General features: G+C 41.6%; 1 protein-coding gene across 1 annotated transcript in view; it reads right to left on the bottom strand.

Moving 5' to 3' along the window:
• COL17A1 (collagen type XVII alpha 1 chain) overlaps nucleotides 1-23,718 on the bottom strand; it is a 57,425-nt gene extending 33,707 nt beyond the window's left edge. The window contains exons 1-7 of the mRNA XM_081073454.1: nucleotides 23,632-23,718; nucleotides 9,578-9,640; nucleotides 7,611-7,655; nucleotides 6,493-6,588; nucleotides 4,504-4,635; nucleotides 1,969-2,016; nucleotides 985-1,020 (exon numbers count right to left, since the gene is read on the bottom strand). Coding sequence (XP_080929580.1) covers nucleotides 985-1,020; nucleotides 1,969-2,016; nucleotides 4,504-4,635; nucleotides 6,493-6,588; nucleotides 7,611-7,655; nucleotides 9,578-9,629 — 409 coding nt within the window. The 5' untranslated portion in view covers nucleotides 9,630-9,640; nucleotides 23,632-23,718. The remainder of the gene's footprint in view (nucleotides 1-984; nucleotides 1,021-1,968; nucleotides 2,017-4,503; nucleotides 4,636-6,492; nucleotides 6,589-7,610; nucleotides 7,656-9,577; nucleotides 9,641-23,631) is intronic.
• Nucleotides 23,719-24,034: the final 316 nt, after the last annotated feature.

Here is a 24,034-nt window from a genome sequence, read left to right as displayed (position 1 = left end):
CTGCTTAAAAAGAGATGTCCTCTGCCACACCGCAACCTGCCCACTGCACACCTTTCTGCCAGAAACCCCAGGCTGAGCAGGGTGGCTCCATCACAGTCATTAATGACCAACCCCTTTCCAATCACACATTTCCCAGAATCAAGCTTCTTTCTAGCCCCCAGGGACTCTCAGGCATTAGTGAGTGAATTCTAAAACCTGTAGCCATTTTGGCCTCTTCAGAAATGGAAAGGGCAGAAAGTGGGTAGTTTCACATTATTAGTTCATTTCAGGTGGAGAACTGGTATCTTTCAACTATTAGCCTGATGTTGTGGGTGGTTGGTATTTCCTAACTTTCAAGTTACTGGTGTAATAAGGCCCGTAGGAAGTCTAGGCTGGTCATCGAGAACTCCCGGAGCCCGCCACGGCCCTGCCACGTGTGTGGTACAGACTCCTGCTCCTTGCCACCCTCACCAGACTCATCAAGAGCAGCTCCTCCCTCCCTTCAGTCTTGGGTTTCCCTGCTAAAAAAAAAAAAAAAAAAAAAAAAAAAAGCAAGAGCAGCTCCCCCAGGACCACATTTCCCTCCATAGCCTTATCCGTGGGCAGCTGTGCAGAGTGCAAAACTCACGGAGTCCTTGTCCCGTGGGATGATCTGAAAAAGGGCTACCGCTCAGTTTTTGATGCGTAAAGGCAATTCTGGCACATCTTGTTCAAGTCAACCAGGGGGCTACATGTGAAACCCACATCTTCACGTAACCCACAGCAGGACCAACGACCCCCCAGGCCCTTACCACGTGTTTTCATTCCCGCCGCCACATGCTTGTTAAACCACTGTGAAAATCTACCCTTCCCATCCTGGCAGGGCCAGCAAAAGATTCCCAGGATGCTGAAAGCTCCTTGAAGGCAGAACCATGCCGTATTCATTCTGCTCTACTCCTCCCATTTCCGGCCTCAAAGCTGGACACAAGTTAGATGCTCAGAAAATACCCCAGTGATAGAGCTCACCCCGTGTTTGGCTCCGTCCTCTGGTTGAAGAAGATGCTGAGAAAGAAAGAAAAGTCACCTTAGGCATATATATATGTATAAATAAGAAGTGGCAGGATAAATATTTTTGACATGGACGTAGATCTATTTGGTGGGGGGAAGAGGTTGTTTTCACAGTGTTTTTTTTCCAGACAGGAGTCCTCACGGATGTTGGATGCTTTAATACATGATGACCATAGAGCCAAAAGGCAGAGAAAGTTTCACAAGGCCCCAGTGCATTTAGGGTGTTCTGTAAGTTAGCTAAATGCATGTTCTTAGCTCACACTTAGAGTGGTAAGTCAGCTAAGGTAACCCATTTGGGAGCCTGATCCGTTTGGACTGGCTGACTACACTCTCGTCATATGTATCAAAAGCCTGCCAGATCTTCCCTTCAGTTTTTGTTAGAGATGGCTTTCGGTTTCCCGCTGGAAGCAAATAAATCATAAGCACTGTACAATCAAGAATCATATCCTCAATTCATATGCACAGTGAGAATCCAAGAACATGGACCAAACTTAAGCCAAGTGAGGACACAGCCTAGGGTTTCAGTTGGCATAAAACGTGCCCCTCTGAAGCGTGCTGTGGTCGGGGTGCTGGGATGCTTGGCATTTGCTCATTCTAACCCTGGCCTCTCTGCTGGGAGGGCTCTGCATCCTGTGGAAAGCAGACCCTACAATTGTTGCTTGGTCTCAGGGCTTGTCTGTCCACGCCTGAGCCTTGTAGGAATAGCTGGCCATTTCACTACATCATGAGCCAAGGCTATGATAGCACGTTAATGTGGTTGACAGTCCCCTTAAGATGTTTCAGGATAAAAAGCAAGAGAAAAAAGGTCAGCAGAGGTTAAACTCCTTTAGAAGAATCCATTTAACTCATGATGTTCCCTCCCCCCTGACCCCAGGCATTTCCCCAGTGCCTCAGTGCCTCATCTGACCATTTTTCCCCCCAGAAAATAAAGACAGGACATACCGAATTCCTTCCGAGGGTATTCCGGAGAAGAGTTGCCACTGGAGCTCCCTGGAGAGAGAATAAAACACTTAGTACAGGCCTACCGCGTGCCTCTCAGGTATTGAGATGTTTTTACAAATTGAAGGCAAGATCCTCCACCAGCCGAAAAATTGACTCCCTTTACTGCGGTGGTCTGGAAGTGAACCCGTCATCTCTGTGAGCTCTGCCTGTGCCAAAGGTCACTTACGCCCCAATGGCCCCTCCTTTCCGAACCTCACAGCTGGCGCGTTCAGCAGGCTGCCAGGTGCTCTTCAGCAGGCTCCTAATTTAACCCCACCGGGTGCCTGGTGGACGTGGTTGTGGCACTTTGTTCTGACCCTGATCTACTTCAGTGGGGCAGCGTTTGGACAAAGGAAGACAGGAGGTTTGCATTTTCTTTTTGTTTTCCCTTCCTTGACTGCATTTGCCCTGTACCAGTGCTGGTGCAGGTGACCTGTTCCTGGCCAAGTAAACGTGCTATCAGCACCAGGGTGTCTCTGACCTTGTGAGGGTCGTCCTCAGCATGCACCCTGGTAACATGAAGGCCTAACATCAGAAGGCACTATAGGGACAGCATCCTTTTTGCCTGAATTTGGGGCTTCCCCAGGTCCCCTGACAGCTCTGGGTCTTAAATTATTTACTGGGCTACCTGTCCCTTAGTAATGCTTCTCCATCATCAGTACCCTCTCCATTCACCATTAGGCCCGTTTGCTGCCTGGCTGGTCTGTTTTCCACTAAAACTGCTTCTGCAGATCCCCAGGAACTCTAGGAACCTTAGAAGCAGAATCCAATGTCTCCCCCCTGCCTCCTTCTTCTTGACCCTGAGCACTTTCTCCGGCTGACTTCAATGATGCCGCCTGTTCCCGGTCCCCCTGCTCTTCCTCTCTGTGTCCTCTAGCTCTTTTTCTCCTTTTCCCCAATTTTATCTCTTTGCTCCCTTCTGATTTTTATACTGTCTTCTTCATCAAACTCCTTCAGTTTTCCTCCTTCTACTAACATTTCTTGGTGAATGATTCCAAGAGGGTGTCTGACTTCTTCCCTGAGCTCAACTCCTGGGAGTCCCACTGCCTCCTTGGTACCCCATCTGAAAGCGGTGCCAGCAGCTCTATTTCAGGACCTAATAACGGAAGTCATTCTCATGGGGGCCTCCACCTGGGCTCCCTGCTGCAATTGTTGGCACAACCACGAACCCAACCACCTGTGTCTGAAATCTCAGCAGAATCGCTGACTCCTTTTTCTCCTGTTAAAAAATAAATGAGACCAGCCTTGAAAATTCCCTGAGCGGACAAAACCGGTTTAATCATTCAAGCAAAGCTTAATTTAGCATATTTTGCAAGACTAATTTAACCTGGGGCACTTCTTGCTTATGCCTCTGAAAATAACAAGCAAAACTTAAACTGTTTCCCAAGGTAAGATGAGGCATCTACTGACGGATTCCCTATCACTGAAGACAATTCCAATAGTATAACCAATTACTGTGAAGAATAAATAGTCACTGCCTCCTCACTATACAAGCTGCTTTGAAACAATATGCCCAAGGTCTCATTCGTGTTTAGTTTGAGTGCTCTGAGTCTGCAAACTGTCTTTTTGGTGTGTGCACAATACTTTTACTAATTACTACTTCAGTGATTCCTTGCTTTTACACTTCTGCTAGCTCTGAATTTTTGACACTCTTTCTCCCAACATTTAATCAGTTGTCAAACCTGTCAATTCTATCTCTGCAATCCCTCTCACCTGCAGCTCCTCCCACTGCTATCCCCTAGTCCCAGCCACGGTTTCCCTTCCCTGGACTATTGAGCATGGCCTCACTTATCACCATGTTCATTCACTTCCCTCCCTAGTCTCCCTACATGTAGTTGCCAGAGTGCTAGTCCTGGGTCCCAAATATGATCTACTCTTTTGCTCAAAAATCTCTGTGGCTTCTCACGTATGCAGAATAAAGTCCAAACGTCTTAGCTGAGTACTGGATCTAAGTCCCGCAGGCCTTCTTTACATGAGCACCTCTGCTGCTTGCTACTTAAGCCCTGACACTCTGGCCTGTCTTTGCTATGCTGCTGCTCCCGCAGCCTGGAGCAGCCCATCTCTCCACTTCCGGGTAGCAAAATCTCACATGTCACGAAGGCCCAGCTCAGATGCTACCTCCCGCTAGAGTCTGCCCTGGAGACTCAGCTGGAAATGATGATCCCATTCTACTTTGCATTATCGTTTTTATCTGTTATCTTAACTTGTCTATTAGACTATAGGCTCCTTGAAGACAAGATCCATGTCTGATTCATTTCAGCATCCATCAGGGCATTCGGCATGGTGCTAAACACATGGCAGATATTTGAAAAAAAATACCAGTTGATCAACAAAATTGCCAAGTAGCATGAGTCCATAAAAGAAATGAAGGAAGAGTGGAGAGAAGGGTGAGGGGCAGACACAGGTACAGGTGCCAATATATGTCAATCTTCAAAGAATGAGTGAAGTTACTTGGGGAAGAGAGCGGTTTTCTTTCAAAGTTTGTGGGACTGATACCTTCATATGTTCCATGGCGGGTGATGTGAGTTTTCCTTTCAAAGGTTGAGCCTGGTGAGTTGGGCAGAGTGGAGGCAGGTGAATGAGCCCTCCGATAACTGGAGGTGGAGGCATTGCCTCGTGCACTTCCACCTGCAAGCGGGGAAAGCATCATCAGTTCATAGCAGTTCAACAGATTGACATCCAAGTATATTAACTAAGTCCAACTAAGTTATATTAACTAAGGCTGCTAATAATAAAAGAGGGCATATGGAGGGGTGTGGGGACAAAGCCCCAAAAAGCAGTTTCCAGGCTCTCGGCCTCACGTGGAGGGGTGCTAGCTCAGGTAGTAGATGGCCATCAACTGTGATTGCATGGCCATCAGCTGTGGCTAGTTGGCCATCAGCTGGAACCAGTGAGCCATTGGCCACTAATATAACTGCTGTGGCTACGCTAGCAGAAAAAATGAGGGCTAGCAAGAAGATGGTGGCTGGCAAGCATGGACTGCTGTTAGGATGGCGGGTTGGAGATTATGTAGATCCTGCTTCCTGTGTCTCGAGCCCAGCCGCTAGCGAGAATATATTGGTTTGACTCCCCTATCTATGGCTCTGTGGGTGTTCCTTTTTGGCCTCACCACATTCTGCGTTCTTGTGTGGGGAGCGGGACCAGAGACCCCGCCGGACACCCCACACGACAAGGGGCCAAATGGCGTCAGCACTGAAAGGTCCACCACAGATTTTGGATTTGCTCCTGTCCTTCTGTGGGGACAGAGCCAGGAGTGCAGTTTTCAGGCTCTTGCCCTCACGTGGAAAGGTGCTGTCTCGGGTAGTAAATGGCCATCAACTGTGATCGAATGGCCATCAGCTGTGGATAGTTGGCCGTCAGGTGTAAACAATGAGCCCTTGCCACTAATATAACTGCTGTGGCTATGCTAGAAGCAAATGGAGGCTAGCAAGAAGATGGTGGCTGAGCTAGCAAGCGCGGATTGCAGTTAGCATGGCGGAGTGTGGTGGAATGAGGCGGAGTGTGGATTGCGGATTCTGTGGCTCCTGCCTCCTGTGTCTCCAACCCAGTCGCCAGTGAGACTGTAGTGATATGACTCCGCTACGTATGGCTCCGCGGGTGTTCCTTTTTGGCCTAGCCACATCCTGCGTTCTTATGAGGGGAGCGGGACCAGAGACCCTGCAGGCCACCCTGCATTACAAATGGCGTAGTGAGCAGGGTCTCCTGCATGACACCTTCCTTCCCAAGCTGACCACCGGAAGGCAGGGAGGTCCTTGACTCACATGGCTACAGGGCATGGAAATGGAGGGACTTCAGCAGGATTTTTCTCAAGGACCTAGCCTTATTTAAATCATAGATTGCTGCTGGAGAGACTAGAACAAAATCCGACGTGGAAGATTCCTCAACAGATAAGGGCAGGCTCCTTCCTTGGTCAACCTGGCTGTTGCCTGTCTTGGGTCTTCTTTTTAGTCACTCCAAGATTTTTTAAATGGCTTCACGGGATATATGTGTGTGTTTTTCCCCCTTGTCTTGTTTCAGTTTGAACGCTACTATGAAAGAGGGTTTCATGGGGAAAAACGGACCTGTGTTGGACGCTTGCCCAATGGAAACTCTCACAAATCAGATTCCTTTAGCACAGTGACCCAATCGTTAAGTTTCTTTTGTTGTTAATTCAAATTGTAAACCCCCAGATGTGCACGCCCTTCTCGAATAGAGATGGCTTACAGAGAGTGATTCAGTGCAAAGCAGCCACCTCCCGACAAAGCCTCCTTAATTAATTATTGTTATTTATATTGGGGACGTAAGTAAAAATTGATCCCATTTTAAGCAGGCATCAAATGCAGATAATTTGAAAGTCTCACCTTTGCTGGGTTGCATATTGTTTACATAGCTCTTTGGGGCATTGGGAATGAATGACAGTTTGTCTCTCTCCTTGCAGGACCCTCTCTCCCCGTCTTTCTGTTCTTGCCCCCCCACCCAGTCCCCTCCCCATTAGCAGGCACTTACTTGAGTTTATGTAACCACTGCTACCATGTGTCAGGCTCTGTTTCTCCAGCCGGCTCCCTCCACCTGTTTTAGCATAGCCATTGCTGGTCCCCCCTTCTGAAGAAAAAAGCAGGTGACAATTTATGGGTGGAGTCAGTCCAGAGGGTCCCTTATTCCTTGCCCCTTTGGAAACCTTTCCTGGCTTCTCAACCATGACACTCTTAGTTTGGGGTCCTTTTGCCATCTATACTGCACAGTGCAAGCGGCCATGCTCTCGTTTTGTTTGTTTCTAATATAAATGTCAAGAGCAAATATTCCACTTGATTCAAAGGAATGTCTTCTGGGTGGAACATAGCAAGTTACTTATTAGGAAAATTTAAGTATTAGAAAAGTTAGACAGTGATGAAAATCTCCTTGAGGCCAAGGGGTATGTTAAATGGTTTGCTTTTTTCAAATGCCTGGTCAGTGCATGGCTGCCCCTAGAAGTGTTGGAGGGACGAGTGACAGCTCTGTGTTACTGGTGTCTTGCCTGGTAGCCCATCATGCTCCAACCTTGAGTGCTGATGGGTGGGATTTCCACCTTCCTGCCCCTCGTTATGCCAGGCTTTCTGGGAGGTAGAGAGGTAACTTGAGGGCTCAGATCTCCATTACGGAATCCACTACACATATGGACCTCCAGAGAAGAGTGGACTCAAGTAACAGCCTGACTGGCAGTTCCCTGCTCCCACCCCATGTCCAGGTTCGGTAAGATTTTTGATATTTTAGTGTCCGGATCAGGCAAATCTATAGAGACAGAAAGTAGATTTGTGGTTTTCAGTGGCAGGGGAAAGGGGAAAGAGAATGGGGAAGGACTGCCAATGGCCATGAGGTTTCTTTTTGATGTGATGAAAATGTTCTAAAATTAGATTATTGCAACAGCTGCACAACTCTGCAAATATACTACCAACCATTGACTTGTGCATTTTAAACTGATAGATTTTAATGGTATATAAATTAATGTCAATACAACTATAAGAAGAAAAAGATTTCAGATATTTTGGATTTGCTCAGCTGGAGCGTGAGTGCCCCTGGGAAAGGTTACACGTGGAGTCCTTCATACATGACTTTCTGAGAAGAAAGCGCCTGAGATAGTCACTTACTTGGCGGTAAGGATGTAAGTCTTGTAGTTACGGTTTCGGTGATAACTAGAAAAAGACAAAGAAAAGATGAGCTCTTACATAATGCACTAAAATCCCTGTATTTTGACAAGGCCTAATATCTCTCATAGGCTCAGCACATTAAATCTCAACAGAGATTTTTGTATACTTATGCTTTAAGGTACGTGATTTGCTCCACTATCCATGAAAATATGTGCAGTAACAATGTGGCTTAATGTACCTGGAAAATAAGTTTATATCCCTTTGGAACCAAAAGTAAGTAGCTACCTGATTCGAAAAATGAGCTGTCCTGGTGTCAATGCTACTCATTTAAAAATTAGATCCAGTCAGGCCTGGATTTGCCACTGAAGGAGGACCAGGCCCTCAAGTGACACTTTCTTTGCTCTGCCCCTTCCAAATGGTCACCCAGGCCAACTGGTGCAGGGCATCATTCTGGCTTAATTTTGCTGTGGAGTGGATAATTAATTACCTTGTACTTTTAAAAATGAATTTGGGGGTGTCTCAAGAACATCCTATTCATTCTAAAATCTTCAGGGTCATCCGTGAGTGTGAGGAGGTGTAGGAAGGAAGTCACATTTGGTGCGTAATGAAATCAGGGCTAGAGGAACATCAAAGACAAACTTGAAGAACCAGTCCCCTTGCCTCCCGAAATTGAGTTTCTCTAGACTCCAAGTGATGGTGAGTCTATGAAGGTCAAAAAAGTTTCTGGTGCTTTTAAAAATACCAGTTAGAAGAAAGACCTCTTGCCCTCCTGAGTCACCGTCCCCCCTGCAGAAGCATGAGGAAGTGCGTAGATTCCCCAGAACCACAGTGGGGCCGGTTTTGTACTCTGACCATGACCATCACCACTACCTCCGTCTGTGTTGGACATAAAGGAGCACCTACCAGCTGAGGTCGCTGGCCTTTAAATGCTTGTCATCTGTGCACGCCCAGGGGCATGTGTATGTGTGGTGTGCATGTGCACATGCATGTGGTTACGGGGAGGGGGGTGAAAGGAGAAAAGGATGGAAGAAAACGGCGCAGAATCATTTTGAGCCACTCTCAACTGTGCTGCTCACAAATGCTCCACCCTACACCAGTCTGACTACCCACCCCCCTGACCCCTTCCTTCTTCACACTGCATTTTCCTAATGAGTTTGGCTGTCCTAGCAGGAACATGAGGTTATGAATGTAACAGAAACAGCATTCCATACAGAAAAGGAAATGGTTTTTCAGACTAAAATGGCAGCTTGATATGAATAATGGTCCTGAGCTTTCACTAAACCTCTCAATGTATAGGCCTTTGGGATTCCTCGACACATAAAAATAAATTATTTCTTAACCTAAAGTTCAAAGTCTGTCGAGCCAGAATTTTTCTTTTTTTATTTGGAGATATATGATAGTCACAGGATAAATGAAAGAGTTAGACCTGCTAAGGGGACAGTTTAAATGTCTTTAAAGTTATCATTGGGCAGCTTCACAAAAGAAATGTGTCTGTTTTCAATTTTCAGTGTAGATTACAACCGTGACACTAGTCTTATTTCAACTTTGTCTCTTCAATAACGTGGATATTATTCTTTTGGATTTCTGTTGCTTTGTATCCCTAAATAAGGAAATGGTTAAATACACTATGGCAAATTCATTCAACAGAATATTGTGCAACCATTAAAAATGCTGATTATAAAAACTATACATCAAAATGGCAGTTTTCATCTTTGAAAAGAAAAAAAGCAGAACACATTTTGATTCCAAGAATGTTAAAATAAAAATCCACAAAAGGCATTTCATAGGAAGGAATAAAGTCTGTTTAGAAATACCTTCAAAACGATACAGTTTTAAAAAAAGCAAACAAAAGAAAAACTAAATAAAAAGAAAAAATTATACAGTACTTGTGGTGAAATTAGGAATGAATTAATTACTCTTTCTAATTTTTTATTACTCTGATAATGACATATATATCATGCTCTTACATCTTTCAGTGACTTCTGTGCCATCTCGTTTGTTTTTCTTGGTTACATCCATACCATAGCCACCTGTGGAAAAAGCCAGAAACCATGAAGGGCCATGCTTCTTACCATCACTTTTCCTAAGTACATGTCCCTACTATTCAAGCTGAGAACCTAAAATCTGATTCCTAGTATTCAAAGCATAATTCTTTCACGTGCATACTTTTTTACATGCGTCATTCTCACTTCTTTTATCAGTTATAACAGAGTGTAATTTAATAGTTCCGCTTTGTATTCTATTCCTTGTATTGGGATCTCATTTTTCAGGATCTAATTAAGCAGGCCATCACCTGCTGGGCATTAAAGGGCTTACACGGATGTGGTGCCCTGACCTTTGACTAGAAAACCTCCATTGTTTGCCAAAGTCACAAACAGCTAAAGGATATCTGTCAAAGCACTTAGTGCTTTCAGCTAACTCATTTTGATGTATCCCATAATGTTCAGTGTTCTATGTGGAGCTCTATGAATATAAGACATTTGTGCTTCATTATTTAGAGTTTGGGTGTAAGAGTGATGTTTGATGGACTGAAATCAGGATAAAAATCATTACAATGGTCATATTTGTACAGAACTTTACACTTTTCCCAGTATGCAACTTGCTCTTCATAACAAACCAGTCCTAGTATGCTTCCTTGCAGATATTAATAGAAAAAATATATTGAGAAAATATATAAAATCTATTGAAATATGTAGGATAATACATATTTGTACATGTTAGCTATGTTCTCCCTTCACTCTGCTTCTGGAAAGGCAAATCACTGAGACCTTGTTCACTGTGTGCTGGAGTGTGGGTGGAAGAGGGCAGGGCTCACACATCAAGGGGTGTGCTGGGGTGGGGGTTTAGGCCTAAACACACAGAAGAACACAGCAAGGACCCCCATCCCAACTGGGCAATTTGGGCTATAGGTCCCAGTCTCAGGTTCTGGAAGGACTTGAAATCTGGCTTTCTCTGTGGTTCTCTTCCCCCCCACCCCCGAATCTTCCCTTCCTCCCAGTTTATTTTTTGGATGAAGTTCAAATTGGATTCTAGAATTCTGGGAGAAGCTACTTCTACCCAGGACGCCCCTGTTGCTTGATGATCTCTTCTTTCAAGCTTTTTTGCCTGCCTGATGACTTTAGTACCTAATCCCATCATACTTTTAGGGGCCCACAAAGTGTCTTAATTCCTTTTTAAAATCAGTAGGAAAAATGGACGCAATCCAATCTGGATTATATTCTTCCAATGCAGTTATAAACTAAATATAATTTTTAAAAGTTTCTTTTTTTGTTTGTTTTGTCTTTTTGTTTTTTTAAATGGAGGAAGAGGTTCTGAAGGCAAAAGTGCCCAGGGCCCATGAAAATCATAAGTGACCCTGAGTAACTTTCCCACTGAAAACCAAGACAACGTGAGACCAGCTGGTCCATTACCCCATGGAATTAACCAAGATCGGCACAGTTAGCTTCAGGGCTAACTTAAGTGCCAACTTCATGTTAGTCGGAGTTTCTTAAATGCAACTCTAGGCCAGGAATGAGGCATCATGGAAAAACTCCTAGCTGCATCTGAGAAGCCACAGAAGGTCTTTACGTAGATCTGTGTCCCAGAGCCAAGAGGAGGGGCTCCATAAACAGCTTAACAATGGAGTCCAGCCTCATTGGAAGACCAAAGCTGGCCTGTGTGTGCATTCCAGAAATAACCTGTGTGACTTATGTCATGCAAACATACATGCAACTGGACATCCTCTTTGAAATTCTTTAAAATTCTGTTTAAGCATTAATTGCCTTTGGTACCTCTGAAGCCTCTCTCCACCTTTTTTTTTTTCTCTTTTAAATTGGTCATTTTGGAGGTTAAACATTCAACTGCATCTGGCTGCCAGTAGAGAGCCACCTAGGATGGCACCTGAATTGATATAAAACATCCTGAAAGGAACTGTTTATAACAATCCATGGAAACTTTTACTTCCCACAAATTATTGCTTATTTTGATCCTTTAATGATAGTTGCTGCCAGCAGCTATAAATTTGGGATTGGCTGGGTTTATTCCACTGTAGCTGTCAAGGCAGGCTGATGACAGCTCCCTGTGGTAAGAGTCTCAGTGTCCAAGCAGCAAGACTGGCATGTGTTTTCTTGTTCTTTTTGTACCAGAAAAACAACAGACATTTCTCGGCCCCTCCATCTTTTTCTTAATGACAGAGCCTTGACATCTGCAGGATGTCAAGTTCCCCAACTTCCAAAGAGCACAGAGAGACAATTTGTTAAGAAATCAGATGCCCATCTTCAGGGCCTCTGATTAATTGCCTTTGGAGCTGGGGGTTCCTCACCGGCAGGTACCCTGGGATAGAACATGCCCTAGTTGAGTGCAGGTAGATGGCCCCTTCTTTCTCTCTCAGCCTGAAGCCTTCAGATGGTTGTGTCCCCCTGGCTATACAGAATGATTTCTTGGGCCTGAAACATACAGTACTGAACTCTGTTGACTCTGCCAAAGATCTCTTCCAGACTGATAGCCAGAAGTGGCAGGAATGTGTTGGGAGATGGATTCCCTTAAACCAAATGTAAGAGAAAACTTTCTGTGAGTGAGTTATCAAATGGAAAGTGAGGTGTTGAGGCACAGACCGAGACGGAGATCATCCTGTGGGACCTACAATATTCCCACAAGACTTCCTTTTTAAATATTTTAAGTGCCAATGGTTTAAAAAGAATAACTAACATATGGGAAAAGAAATTACATGCCCAGCACGAGCCCGATCCTATTCTTCCCCGTGACGTTCACCAGTACGGTCTCCTCCAAAGACACTACTTAATGAAAACGTGGTCAAGTAGCATGATTTTTAACTTCTTGGATGTTTGGGTCACTTCACTAGCACTGAAGATGAGCAAGTCACTCAAGTTCTCAATTCCAAAAGTATGCTAATTTCTATCTATAGGCTGCTCATGGTTATTTTATAGTTAATACTCTGTTGAAGATGTTAAAAATGATCCCGTGTCAATTTCTGATGCAGGAAAACACAATTCAAAATCATTTTTCTACTTTTATGAGTGTTTTTTTTCTTTCCACTTCATTTAAATGACGTCGCATCCACCTAAAACTATTTTAATGAGGATGTGGTGTAACACACACACAGCAAGGACAACCCACTGTGAGCGACAGTAAACCATGGCGTTGACCTTATCTTATTCTAAGGACTCATGAAACACTTGGTCTTTGATGCCCGATCCTTTGATGGCCAAACAGAGAAGCTAAATGTTTTTCTCTCTATTTTCTATTTTAGGAATAAATGCTCTTATACTCTGCTAAGGAATCACAAGTATTTTTACAGCTCCTCTTACTCCAACCTCTGTACACTTTAAATTCTAAAACAATACAGCAAAATGACCAAAAGTGTGAGAAAACCCATCCATTAGCTATTAATCGGTAAACGCAGAAGGGTCAAGCAGTTTGACAGGCAGGGAAACCAATCAATGCCCTGGGGTTGTCTCAGAAGTTTTGTCTCTACCCCAGCAATGGGTTTGCCTGCTAGCTACATTTGGCATACTACATTTTCATAGCTTGGGGATGGGGGAGCTTGGGCACCAGCTTTGTGATTATGCCACTTGTTTAGTGCCATGTTTGGTTAAATCCTACCGCTGTTAATAACAAATGAGCAAAATCATGGACACACAGATTTCTTTTGGTCAGGCAGCATCTAAGAATATGGTTAGTTCTTAGGTTGGACTGGTTTCATCAAAATAACAAGTTTCTGCCTAAGCTTGAATCGGGACTGTTCGCTTTAATTTTCCCCATGTAAACTCCGCTCATTTTTGTATGGGTGTTTTGAAAGGGCTGAGAGTAAAGCAGACCCCCTCTGATTCTCTGAGGGGGATGAGATGCCTGCTTCATTTAGTTCTGAGTTAGATCTGTACCTTAGCTCTAAGAGAGAGCATACAGGGGTGAGAAGGAACAACTCTGCTTTTCAAACGAAATTCTTTAAAATCTCACTGCATTTTATGGACATAACAAATCCAACTATTAAGGCTAACTGATTAACTGCTTCTCAAAATAAGTGATATGCCAGAGGGTTTGCCTACATTTCAAAAAGTGAAGTAGTAATTTGTCAGTTAGCAGTTAATGTGGTCCTGTGAGACACCTAAGCTGGTAATTTTCACCCCAAAATGATTTTGGGGGCCCAACTTGGCCAGTTAAAGTGTGCACACGACAAAATTTTCTTTCTTTTTTTCTTGTTCTAAATTCGACTCCAAGAAATTCCTGGATTAATTATATCATTTCAGATATTTCGCTTTACTTTAGGGAAGTAGTAATTTTAGAGTGTAATAAACAACAATGTTCGCCCGGCCCCTTGAGCTTAATCAGAACCTGCCAGCACAGAGGCCTGGGCAGCTCAGGAGCTGCTTCTAAAAAGGTCCCGTTCACCTACACTTTAACTTCACCTCTGAGCTGTTCTCTGCTGTCAAGGGGAGAGAGAAAAATACAGAGAGGGGGCAAAGAGAGAGAGGGAGAGGAAAAATTGAAATTGAGAGAGAAGAAATTATAAACTCATCATATTCTAAATAAAACAACTGAACACAAGATATTTTATAACACTGAAAATAATGCCAAAAAAAAAAAAAATCTGGCCACTAGAGCCCAGTAACTGGCCTTTTTTTCTTAACTGGCCTTTTTCTTCTCTTTCCCACTGATCAATCTTTCTTGTTGCTCCTTTAAAAGACCTACCCTAAGCAGAATGCATAAACCAAAGTAATCATTTATAATCAATTAATCACTTCAACGAGAACACTTGAAACTCAACAATTTCATCTTCTTTTCTCCAACATTTAAGTTCTAAATGCCAAATCTCAAATCAAAGTCTCAGGAGAAGGGGGGAGAAAGGTCAAATTCATTCTGTTACTTACCGAGTTTGAGATTTTGAAGGAATGGAAAACCACTTTGAATAAATCCCCTCTCTCCCTTCCTCTGAAGTTTTCTTTTAGAGGTTTGCAGTTCCCACTTTTTTTTTTTATCCAGACCCAGCCAAGGTGTGTTAAACCTGAGTGATTTTTCAAAAATGTTCACTTCTCCTTCTCTCCCCCTTGTATCTTTCAGTTCTTTGCTTCCAGACAAGTCCTGACAAAGGTGTGTCTTGGTTTACGGCGTTACTCCACCCTTCCAATTATCTGACACTGGCTGAATTAAAAAAAAAAAAAATCTGCCTCCAGGAATCAAACTTTATAGAAGGCAGAAAGTTTCTCCTACTTCTTTAGGTGCATTAACCATTTATGGGCCCATAGGGAAAGAGGAACAAATGTTCAATGTAAAGGAAATTCCCTTTTATTACCTCTCCTTACCTTCGATAGCCAGAAAACTGACACAACTTGATATTCCCTTTCCTTACTGCCACGGGAATAGTCAACATTCCAATGTGCACGATTTGTGGGTTAGCTAGGGATGTGAGGGTCAAGGTGCCATCGTGTGGCCAAGGTGTCTGAGCCCTAGAAAAACTGTGACATTGGCAGAATTTATAGTCAAGACCTGTTTCTCCTATATATGCCTTCGTCCTGTTTACCCCATTCTGACCCAAGCCAGGTCAAGTCCACCTGGAGAGAAATAGTGGGTGAACTAAATCAGAAAAAGAAGTTAATGATTGAAAATGTGGAGCAATTTGTGGCATTGGGATTCATTTTTTAAATGAGGAAACCAGATAGACTAATGCAGACTCCACAGAGTGGCATGTTAGTGATGGGATTTTAGGCATGTAGCCACTTAATGGAGAGACATATTGCTGCGGAGGGTTAAGGACCTTCTTGCCCCTTGAATCAGCAACCACATAGTCTCCATACATGTGTGGACTCCCAGAGGCCCTGTAACTCCACATGCATTTCATGGGACAATTAGACTACCATGGAGGGTCAATTTGCACTAATCTAGACAATTCTCATGACTACCTGGAGAGCATCTGGCTTTCGAGCACCCCTAAAGACTAGCTTGAGGCTCTAGGTGCAGGTAATTTGGGAAGTTTGGACTGGTGAGTTTGAATGCACTAAGCAAAGCAAGGGTGGCAGTGGAAGAGAAGCTGGAGAAATAGGCAAGAGATAGACCACTCAAGGCCACATAGAACGTGGTAGGGAGGTGTTTTGCGGTAGCTGGCAAATGTTCTTAAGTTGGCATTAGGCAACAACTCTATATAGGCACTCTGTGTTTGGATTATTAAAGAAGAGAACTGGAAGTAATGTTTCCTAAGGTGGATTATGTGCCAAATATTTTATATACATTATCTTATTTAATCCCTACAGCAACTCTAAGAGGGTTGTGCTGCTATTAACTTCATTTTATAGCTGAGAAAAGTGGAATTCAGGGAAGTTGAGTAACCAGGACAAAGATCTTACATCTAATAAGTGATTCCAGAGAGAGGAGTGGGACTGGGAAAAGAGTTAAATGGTTGACGATGCCTACATGATAAAGCCTCCGAAAAATCCCACTAGTATAGGATTTGGAGAGCTTCCAAGTTGGTGAATGTGGATGTGTTCCATCCACATACTAGGAGGCTGACACACCCCAACTCCATGGGGACAGAAGCTCCTGCACCCAGGACCTCACCCTGTGTATCCTTTCATCTGTATCCTTTATTATATCCTTTCATAAACTGGTAAATGAGTTTCCGGAGTCCTATGAGTCACTCTAGCGAATAATCAAATCCAAGGGGGAGCGGGTGATGGGAACCTCAAATTTGTAGCCAAATCAGACAGAAGTTGTGGGGAACCTGGGTACCTACTACTTGTGATTGGCTTCTGAAGTGGGGGGCCAGTCTTGAGTGTCCTTGACCTGTGGGATCTGATGTTATCTCCAGGCAGATAGTGTCAGAATTGAGTTAAATTGTAGGTAGATAGTGTCACAGAGAATTCTCTTGGTGTCACAGAGAATTGTGGGAAACCCCCCACATATCTGGTGTCAGAAAGAAAGACACAGGAGGAGGATTGGGAGGTGTTTTTCTGTACAGTGCAGAGCCTATATTCCACTACTTAACCCTCATTTCCCACTGCCTGTGTATTATTAAGATTTAAGTATGCCCATAGCTTTGAACTCAAAAGAAATAGGAAAATCAAAACAGATCAGGCTGAGGGCAAATGACACATTAAATAAGAACTAAAACCATTTGCACAGTGGAGATATATTCTGTCAACAGCATTATGATATTGGTATAATTTATGGATGGTTTTAGATAAAACTCTGTATTAGGAGTTGGCAACCCTAGACCAATCAATTACTCAATTTACATAACTACTAAAAACCAAACATGCTAACCAATCTTTGAAGTCAGCATGGCTGTTTTTTTCTTCCCTTTGGGTTCCTCTCATAACATTGACATTCTCCAGGGACAAAGGAAAACTCAGACCCAAAATAGATAAACCCCAAGGTAATGCATCCAGGATCCTCTGAGCTAACTCAATAGCTAGTAAGTCTACGTGTGCATGCTCCCACGTATTTATATGTGCATGTGAGTACTGTTTACAGAGTCCTGTACTAGGCCCTCCAGGGCAGAAGAAAATGAACAGAATCTAAGTGTTTATAGTCTAGTTACTCAAGGTTCACAGTTTATTGTGCTTGGGAAAATCATTTATAATAAAATGGTACATGGAGTGAAAGAAACCTTGTATTCATTCAACATCCTTATGCTAAGTTTCTACCATATCCTGCTACTAAGGGAATTGTTTTTTAAATGTTTCAAATTAACCAGAAAGCAACAAAATTCTTGCTAAAATTAAGGAACAAGGAGTCAGATTTAGGAAATAGCAATGACTAAGACACCGGAAAGGTATTTCTTGTTCCCTGCTCCATTTGGAGCTGTTTTAATGAGTCACATTTAATCAATTTTTGATGGACTGGAAAGAAAATTTCCTTACGAGGCAACAAGAAAAAGAGTCATTCTTCCAAAATTATCTGCTAACTTTTAAACAGGTTGGGGAGAAAGAATGTCTGTTCATGTGTAGCCCAGATTGGCACCTGGTGACCAGACTCATCATTTGCTGAGCAATGTGATGTGTAAATCCAGTTTTTGGTGACTAGGGTGAGTGTTTTTGTCAAGTGACTATTCATAACCTTATTAATCTTTGTGAACACAGATTTTTCTTGGTTTGGTTTAAAGGAATATATCCTATAGATGGATTTCTACGTATTCTGTGACCCTCCTTCCAAAAAACAGCATCACATGATAGTGATATGTTTTTATGATACTTTCATCCAGGGATCTGAAAGCTTTGGACACATTTGTCTTGCATCCCTAAGAGACAATAAGCAGTGAAGTTCACTGACAAGGAGGCAAGAGAAAATGTTTTTATATTTCGTGAGATAACTCCACTACCGTGTTTCCCCGAAAATAAGACCGGGTCTTATATTAATTTTTGCTCCAAAAGATGCATTAGGGCTCATGTTCAGGGGATGTCATACTGAAAAATCATGCTAGGGCTTATTTTCCAGTTAGGTCTTATTTTCGGGAAACACAGTATCTACAATCATTGATTCAGCTCTTTTGTTGGACAGTAAATCCACTGATTTAAAAAAAATGAATTTCTACATATTAAAATAAAATGATACGATAATTATTTGTTGCAGGTTGCTACTACATTTCTAAGACCAGAAGACAATATTTCTGCCTAACTTTCTCTTGGGTTAGCATGTACTCCTGGATAATACATAATTGTCACGACAATGATGACAAGAGCGTATGTCACAGTTTATGGAGCATTTGGCTTTTAGAAGCCTGCAGCTGAGAAATAGTACCAACTCCTGCCCTTCATACATAGGTTTAAGGTCTCCATCAGATTTTCTTGTCTATAATGGTTCTTGAATTGCTCCCAAACTATGTTCCTTGCTGCCTTTATTATAAAAACAAAGCACCCTGGTTTCCTTTTTTCCATTTCTAATTTCTGATCTTTTCATTCATTTATCCATTCAAAACTCATATATATTTGTTGAGTGAGTAAACAAATACCTATTGAGTGTCTACCATGAGCAAGACAGTAGGTGTATAGATACAATTGAGGATGAGATGTAAAACCTGCCCTCAAGGAATTAACAATGCAAAAAAGAAAGACATAGAGGTGTATTTACCACATGTACAAATAACTACAATATTAGGAAGAATGTAAACCATTAGAGATTTAGGAACAATGGAAATCCACTTCCAGCTGTGGGTGTCAGCCAATGCATCATGAAAGAAGTGTCATTTGAGCTGGACTTTAAAAGATGGGTGGTAGTACGAAGCCCAGGGCAGAGCTAGAATTTCAAGCACAGCATGAAAGGCACAGATACAGGGAAGAGTAAGGCTCAGGTGGAAGATGGTGAACATTGTGAAAAAAGAGTAGATGGGGAGAGGTCGGAGATGTAGAATATGTCAGTCAAGTTGTGGAGAATCTTTAATGCCAGACTGAGGAGCGTCTATGTCATTCCGTGGGTGAGGGGGAGTTATGGGAAGTGAAAAATGAAATGATGAGAGCTGGGCTAGACAAAGATTAATTTGGCGACAATGTAGAGAATGGACCAGAAAAGAAGAGACGAGGTAGTAAGACTGATCAGACCACTACGGCAATTATTTTGGTGAAAGATAATAAGAAACTGAAGTTTAGCAAGGTGAGGATGAAAAAGGAAAAGAAATGAGGGAGGCAGTATCAGTGAGGCTGGGCAGAGACGAGCATTCGGGGATTGCTTTTATGGTGACAGAGAGGCCTAGGATGCTGCTGAGATTTTTCCCAGCCAACCACTAACCACAGCAATTTCCCTCCTCTTCCCTGCCAAGTTACCTTCTTCAAAGGTCCATCTGTTAGAGCTTACATTTCAGTGGAGGATTAAAAAAAATAATAATTCCCTTTGGTTTGGACTCTTTCCTGCCCCTATTTTGCCCTGTGTTCATTACCTAACACATTACGAATGTGAGGTTTAAAAAAAATGGTTTATTTTATGTCTTTGAGAATTTAGATATGAACACAATAATATTAGAACATATCATCTGTAGGTGATACATTTATTAGTTTAAAGCCACTGTGTTTTTTTTAAACATATGCCCTACTAAATTATCTGTTACTTGTTTTTAATAATTTAACATTTTATAAATTAGTGTTACCAAAAGACAGCAATGAGCCAAAGAAAAACATGTGACGTGTTAGTCTTAGCAGTTGCTACCCTTTCATAATCAAGGAAAAAATATCGTTTGGATTCCAAATGATTCCCCATTCATGGAAGAAATGAAAATCCTTCTGTCTGGATGCCAAATCATTTCTAGCCTTATGTTTGGCAGTGTTTACCTGCCCACCCTGGCAGTGTTAAGCCTCTCTAAGAACTGGGGCAAGCCAAGTTATTTGTCCTTTATTTGTTCAGAAATGACAAGAAGGATGTCAGAAGCATCAAGAAGATGAAAAGTTCAATACTGCTCATAGAAAAAGATGTGCTCTCAAAAGTGAATTACTTAATATAAATAGACCAGTTCTTTAAAATATGTGTGAAGATTGATCCCTACTGGGGAGCAAGGAAAAACAATTCAACAAAACAGCAGGAAGCCACATGACACGTGGGTTTCTTACTGGATTTTAATGGCTTTTAGCCCGAAGATCCAAAAAGTCTGTGTCAGGTGTTGAGCATTCTCTTGCACTGCAGGTCATGATTCAGAAGACAGTCTTGATTCTCACAAAACATGTCCACACAAGGACTAGCTTCATTAAGATGAAGACCGCACCCTATTATCTGGTGTGTGGTTACCAATAGTTTCCTCTGGGTATATCTCCAGTACACAGACTTATGCTGATAATCAGGTCTTGTTGCCTGACATACTCATTGACTCAACATTCCACTGGTAACACTCATCTAAGAATTTCTGAACTATTGCTATAGCAGTGATTTCCAACTTGTGGTGTGGGGACCCTAGTGTTTTAGCCATTTGCCAGACTCATATAAGTCAGATAACTTAAATTCAGTAAAATTTGCCCTTTGTAGTGTACCATGCATTTTGACAAATGCATATAGTCAGGTAACCACCACCACTTTCAAGATATAGACCAGTTCCATCACATCCCCAAATTCCCTTGTGCTCCATTGTAGGCCACCCCCATCTCCAGTCTTTGGAAGCTAGTAATCTGCTTTCTATCCCTACAGTTTTGCATTTTTTCAGAATGTCATATAATGGAATCATACAGTAGATAGTATTTTGAGCTTGGCTTTGACTTAACATTTGAGATTCATCCATGTCATTATTTGTATCATCAGTTTGTCTCTTTTTATTATTGAGTAATAGCCCGTTGTTTGGATGCACAATTTTTATACATTCATATGTTAATGGACATTGAATTGTGTTCAATTTTTGTCAGTTATGAATAAAGTTGCTATAAACATCATAACAGATTTTATATGAACATAAGTTTTCATTTCTCGTGGGTAAGCACCTGGGAATGGATGCTGGCCTAGGTAAGTATATATTGAACCTGATGAGAAACTGGAAAATTATTTTTAAAAATATTTTTATCATTTTGCATTCCCACTAGCGATGTATGAGAGTTCTCATTGTCCTGCATCCTCATCAGGTATTGGTATTCTCCATGTTTGAGTTTAGCCATTCTGTAAGTGGCATTTCACTTCGGTTTTCATTTGCCTTTCTCTGGTGACTAATGAAGTGGATCATCTTTTCATATGTTTGTTTGCCATTCATGTATCTTCTTTGGTGAAGTGTCTGCTCAAATCTTTGCTCATTTTTAAATTGTGTTGTTTCTTATTTTTGAATTTTGACAATTCTTTATGCATCTGGATACAAGTCCTTGATCAGATAGGTGTTTTTCCCAAATATTTTATCCCAGCCTTTGGCTAGGGAATTTTCTTAACATAGTCTTTGGGAGAGGATGTCCAATTTATCTTTTTTTTTTCTATTATAAATAATTAATGAAACCATGTCTAAGAAATCTTTGCTTAACTCAAGTTCACAAGGATTTTCTCATATATTTTTTCCTATTAGTTTTATTATTTTCAGCTTTATTTGCATTTATGTCTATAGTTAATTTTTGTGTAAGGTGAGAAGGAGGGACTAAGGTTCATTTTTTCACACGAGGATGTCCACTCGTACCAAGACCATTTGTTGTAAAGATCATCCTTTCTCCATTGAATTACCTTTGCAAATTTGTCAAAAATCAACTACTCATATAGTACTGGATCCATTTTGGAACTTTCTATTATATTCCATTGGTCTATGAGTCTGCATCTATTGATATGATCATGTGCTTTTTCTTTTTTAGCCTATTGATGTGATGGATTACAGTAATTGATTTTCATGTTGAACCAACCTTGCACAGCTGGGATAAATCCCACTTGGCAATGCTGTATAATTCTTTTTGTTGAACATTGTTGAATTAGATTTGCTAGTATTTGTTGAGAATTTTTGCATCTATATTCATAAGAGATATTGGTCTACTTTTCTGTGTTTGAGATATTGATATATCCTCTAGCTCAGAGATTCTTTCCTTAGCTGGGTCCAATCTACTAATAAGCTCATTAAAGGCATTCTTCATTTTTGTTACAGTGTTTGTTATCTTTAGTATTTCTTTTTGGTTCTTTCTTAGATTTTCTTCTCTCTGCCTACGTTGCCCATCTGTTCTTGTGTGCTGTCTACTTTACCCACTAGAGCCCATAGCATATTAATCATGGTTGTTTTAAATTTCCAGTCTGATAATACCAATATCTTTGCCATGTCTGGTTCTGATGCTTGCCTGATTTTTAAAATTGTGTTTTTTTGCCTTGTGGTATGCCTTGTAATTTTTTGTTGATAACTGGACATGATTTCCTGGCTAGAAGGACCTGCTGTTATTGGGCCTTTAGTAATGTGGTGGTGAGGTGTTGGCAGAGGGGAAGGCTTCTATAGTCCTATGATTAGGTCTGCCTTTTAGTGAGCCTATACATCTGGACTGTGAACTTCACAAATGTTTCTCCCCCCTTAGGTGGGACAGGATAGCTAGGGTTGGCTAGAGTTGGGTATTTCCCTTCCCACAGATCATAATAATACTCATAATAATATGAGTATTATTATGTTAGGCTCATAATAATACTCCAGCAGGTTAGACTCTAGTTAAATAGTTTCCCTTAAGGACAGGCCTTGTTAAGAAGACCGGAATGCTCTGTTGTATTTCAACATGGCTCTTTTTCTCCTCCTCCTGCCAGAAGCAAGAGAGGATTTCCCCCCAAGGTTTACTGCGGGAATGTGGTCAAGCCCCTGGAGGGTAAGTTTCACAATATTATGGGGACACTTATGACTGGGTCCCCTGAACTTTTTAATTCTCAGAGTTGTGCCCCTGAGCCTCAGCAATTTGTCTGGTATAGTTCAGTTTTACCTGCTCCCGCACTGGTTCTGTGGCGTTTTCTGCTGGTGAGTCTCCTCCATTAAAAGCCTCGATTCCCTGTATTTGCCTCCAATCTTGGGGACAATGGTTTGCCCTGTGTTCTCCCCTCTCTTAGGAATCCAAGAAGAGTTGTTGATTTTTCAGTCTATTTATGTTTTTACTTGTTAGGATGGAGTGGAAGCCAGAAGTCTCTGTTGTTTTTATGTTCTCAATTTCATTGATTTCTGCTCTTACCTTTATTATTTCCTCCCTTCTGCAGCCTTCTAACTTTGTTTATGGTTTCTTAAGACGGAAGTTTAGGTATTAATAATTGATTTGAGATCTTGCTTCTCTTCTCATATAACATTTACTGTTATAAATTTCTTTCTAACCATTGCTTTAACTGTACCCTACAGGTTTTGATATACTGTGTTTTTATTTTCACTTGATTTAAAATATCTTCTAATTTCCCTTGCGACTTCCTTTTTTGACACATGCTTATGTTATTTAATTTTAAAATATTTGGGGAATTTTCCAAATATCTTCTTTTATTAAGTTCTAGTTTAATTATGTTGTGGTCAGAGAACATACCTTGCATGGTTTCAATTCCTTTACATTTGTTGAAGTTTGTTTTATATCCTAGAAAAGTCCTTCATGATTATTTCATACACCTTTGAAAGAAGACTTTTAAAATGGGTGGAAAATTTTACCTGAATTCTTCTTACCTCCTTGTAAGATGACTAGGGTCTTTCTCCTGTGTTCTGCTACAGGTATCCAGTACTCATATTCTGTGTCCTAAAAGGCCTATTTTTCATTAATTTTACGCTGCTTGATTGTCCTGCAACCTCAGTTCTCTGATGGATTCAAGGGTATTTATGATTTTGTACTTCATCTGGATTTTTATTGTTCCTAGTGTGGGAGCAATGCTCATTTCGGCTTTCTCCATTCCAGGCCTATGTGGAAATCCTAAAATAAAAAAAAATAAAGTAAAAAATAAAAAAGCAATAGGGCGGGATTATTAGGACACCAAGAGAGTTAGACAATCAAAGGTTATTCTGTTGTTCCATTATTCTCTTCCCAATACAGTACTTAAAATCATTCAAATTTGTCCTCATATGTATTTCACCC

Source organism: Rhinolophus hipposideros, assembly GCF_964194185.1.
Source record: "Rhinolophus hipposideros genome assembly, chromosome: 15".
Classification (NCBI taxonomy): Eukaryota; Metazoa; Chordata; class Mammalia; order Chiroptera; family Rhinolophidae; genus Rhinolophus; species Rhinolophus hipposideros.
Note: the sequence above shows the minus strand (reverse complement) of the source record. Positions and strands in the feature narration are given on the sequence as shown.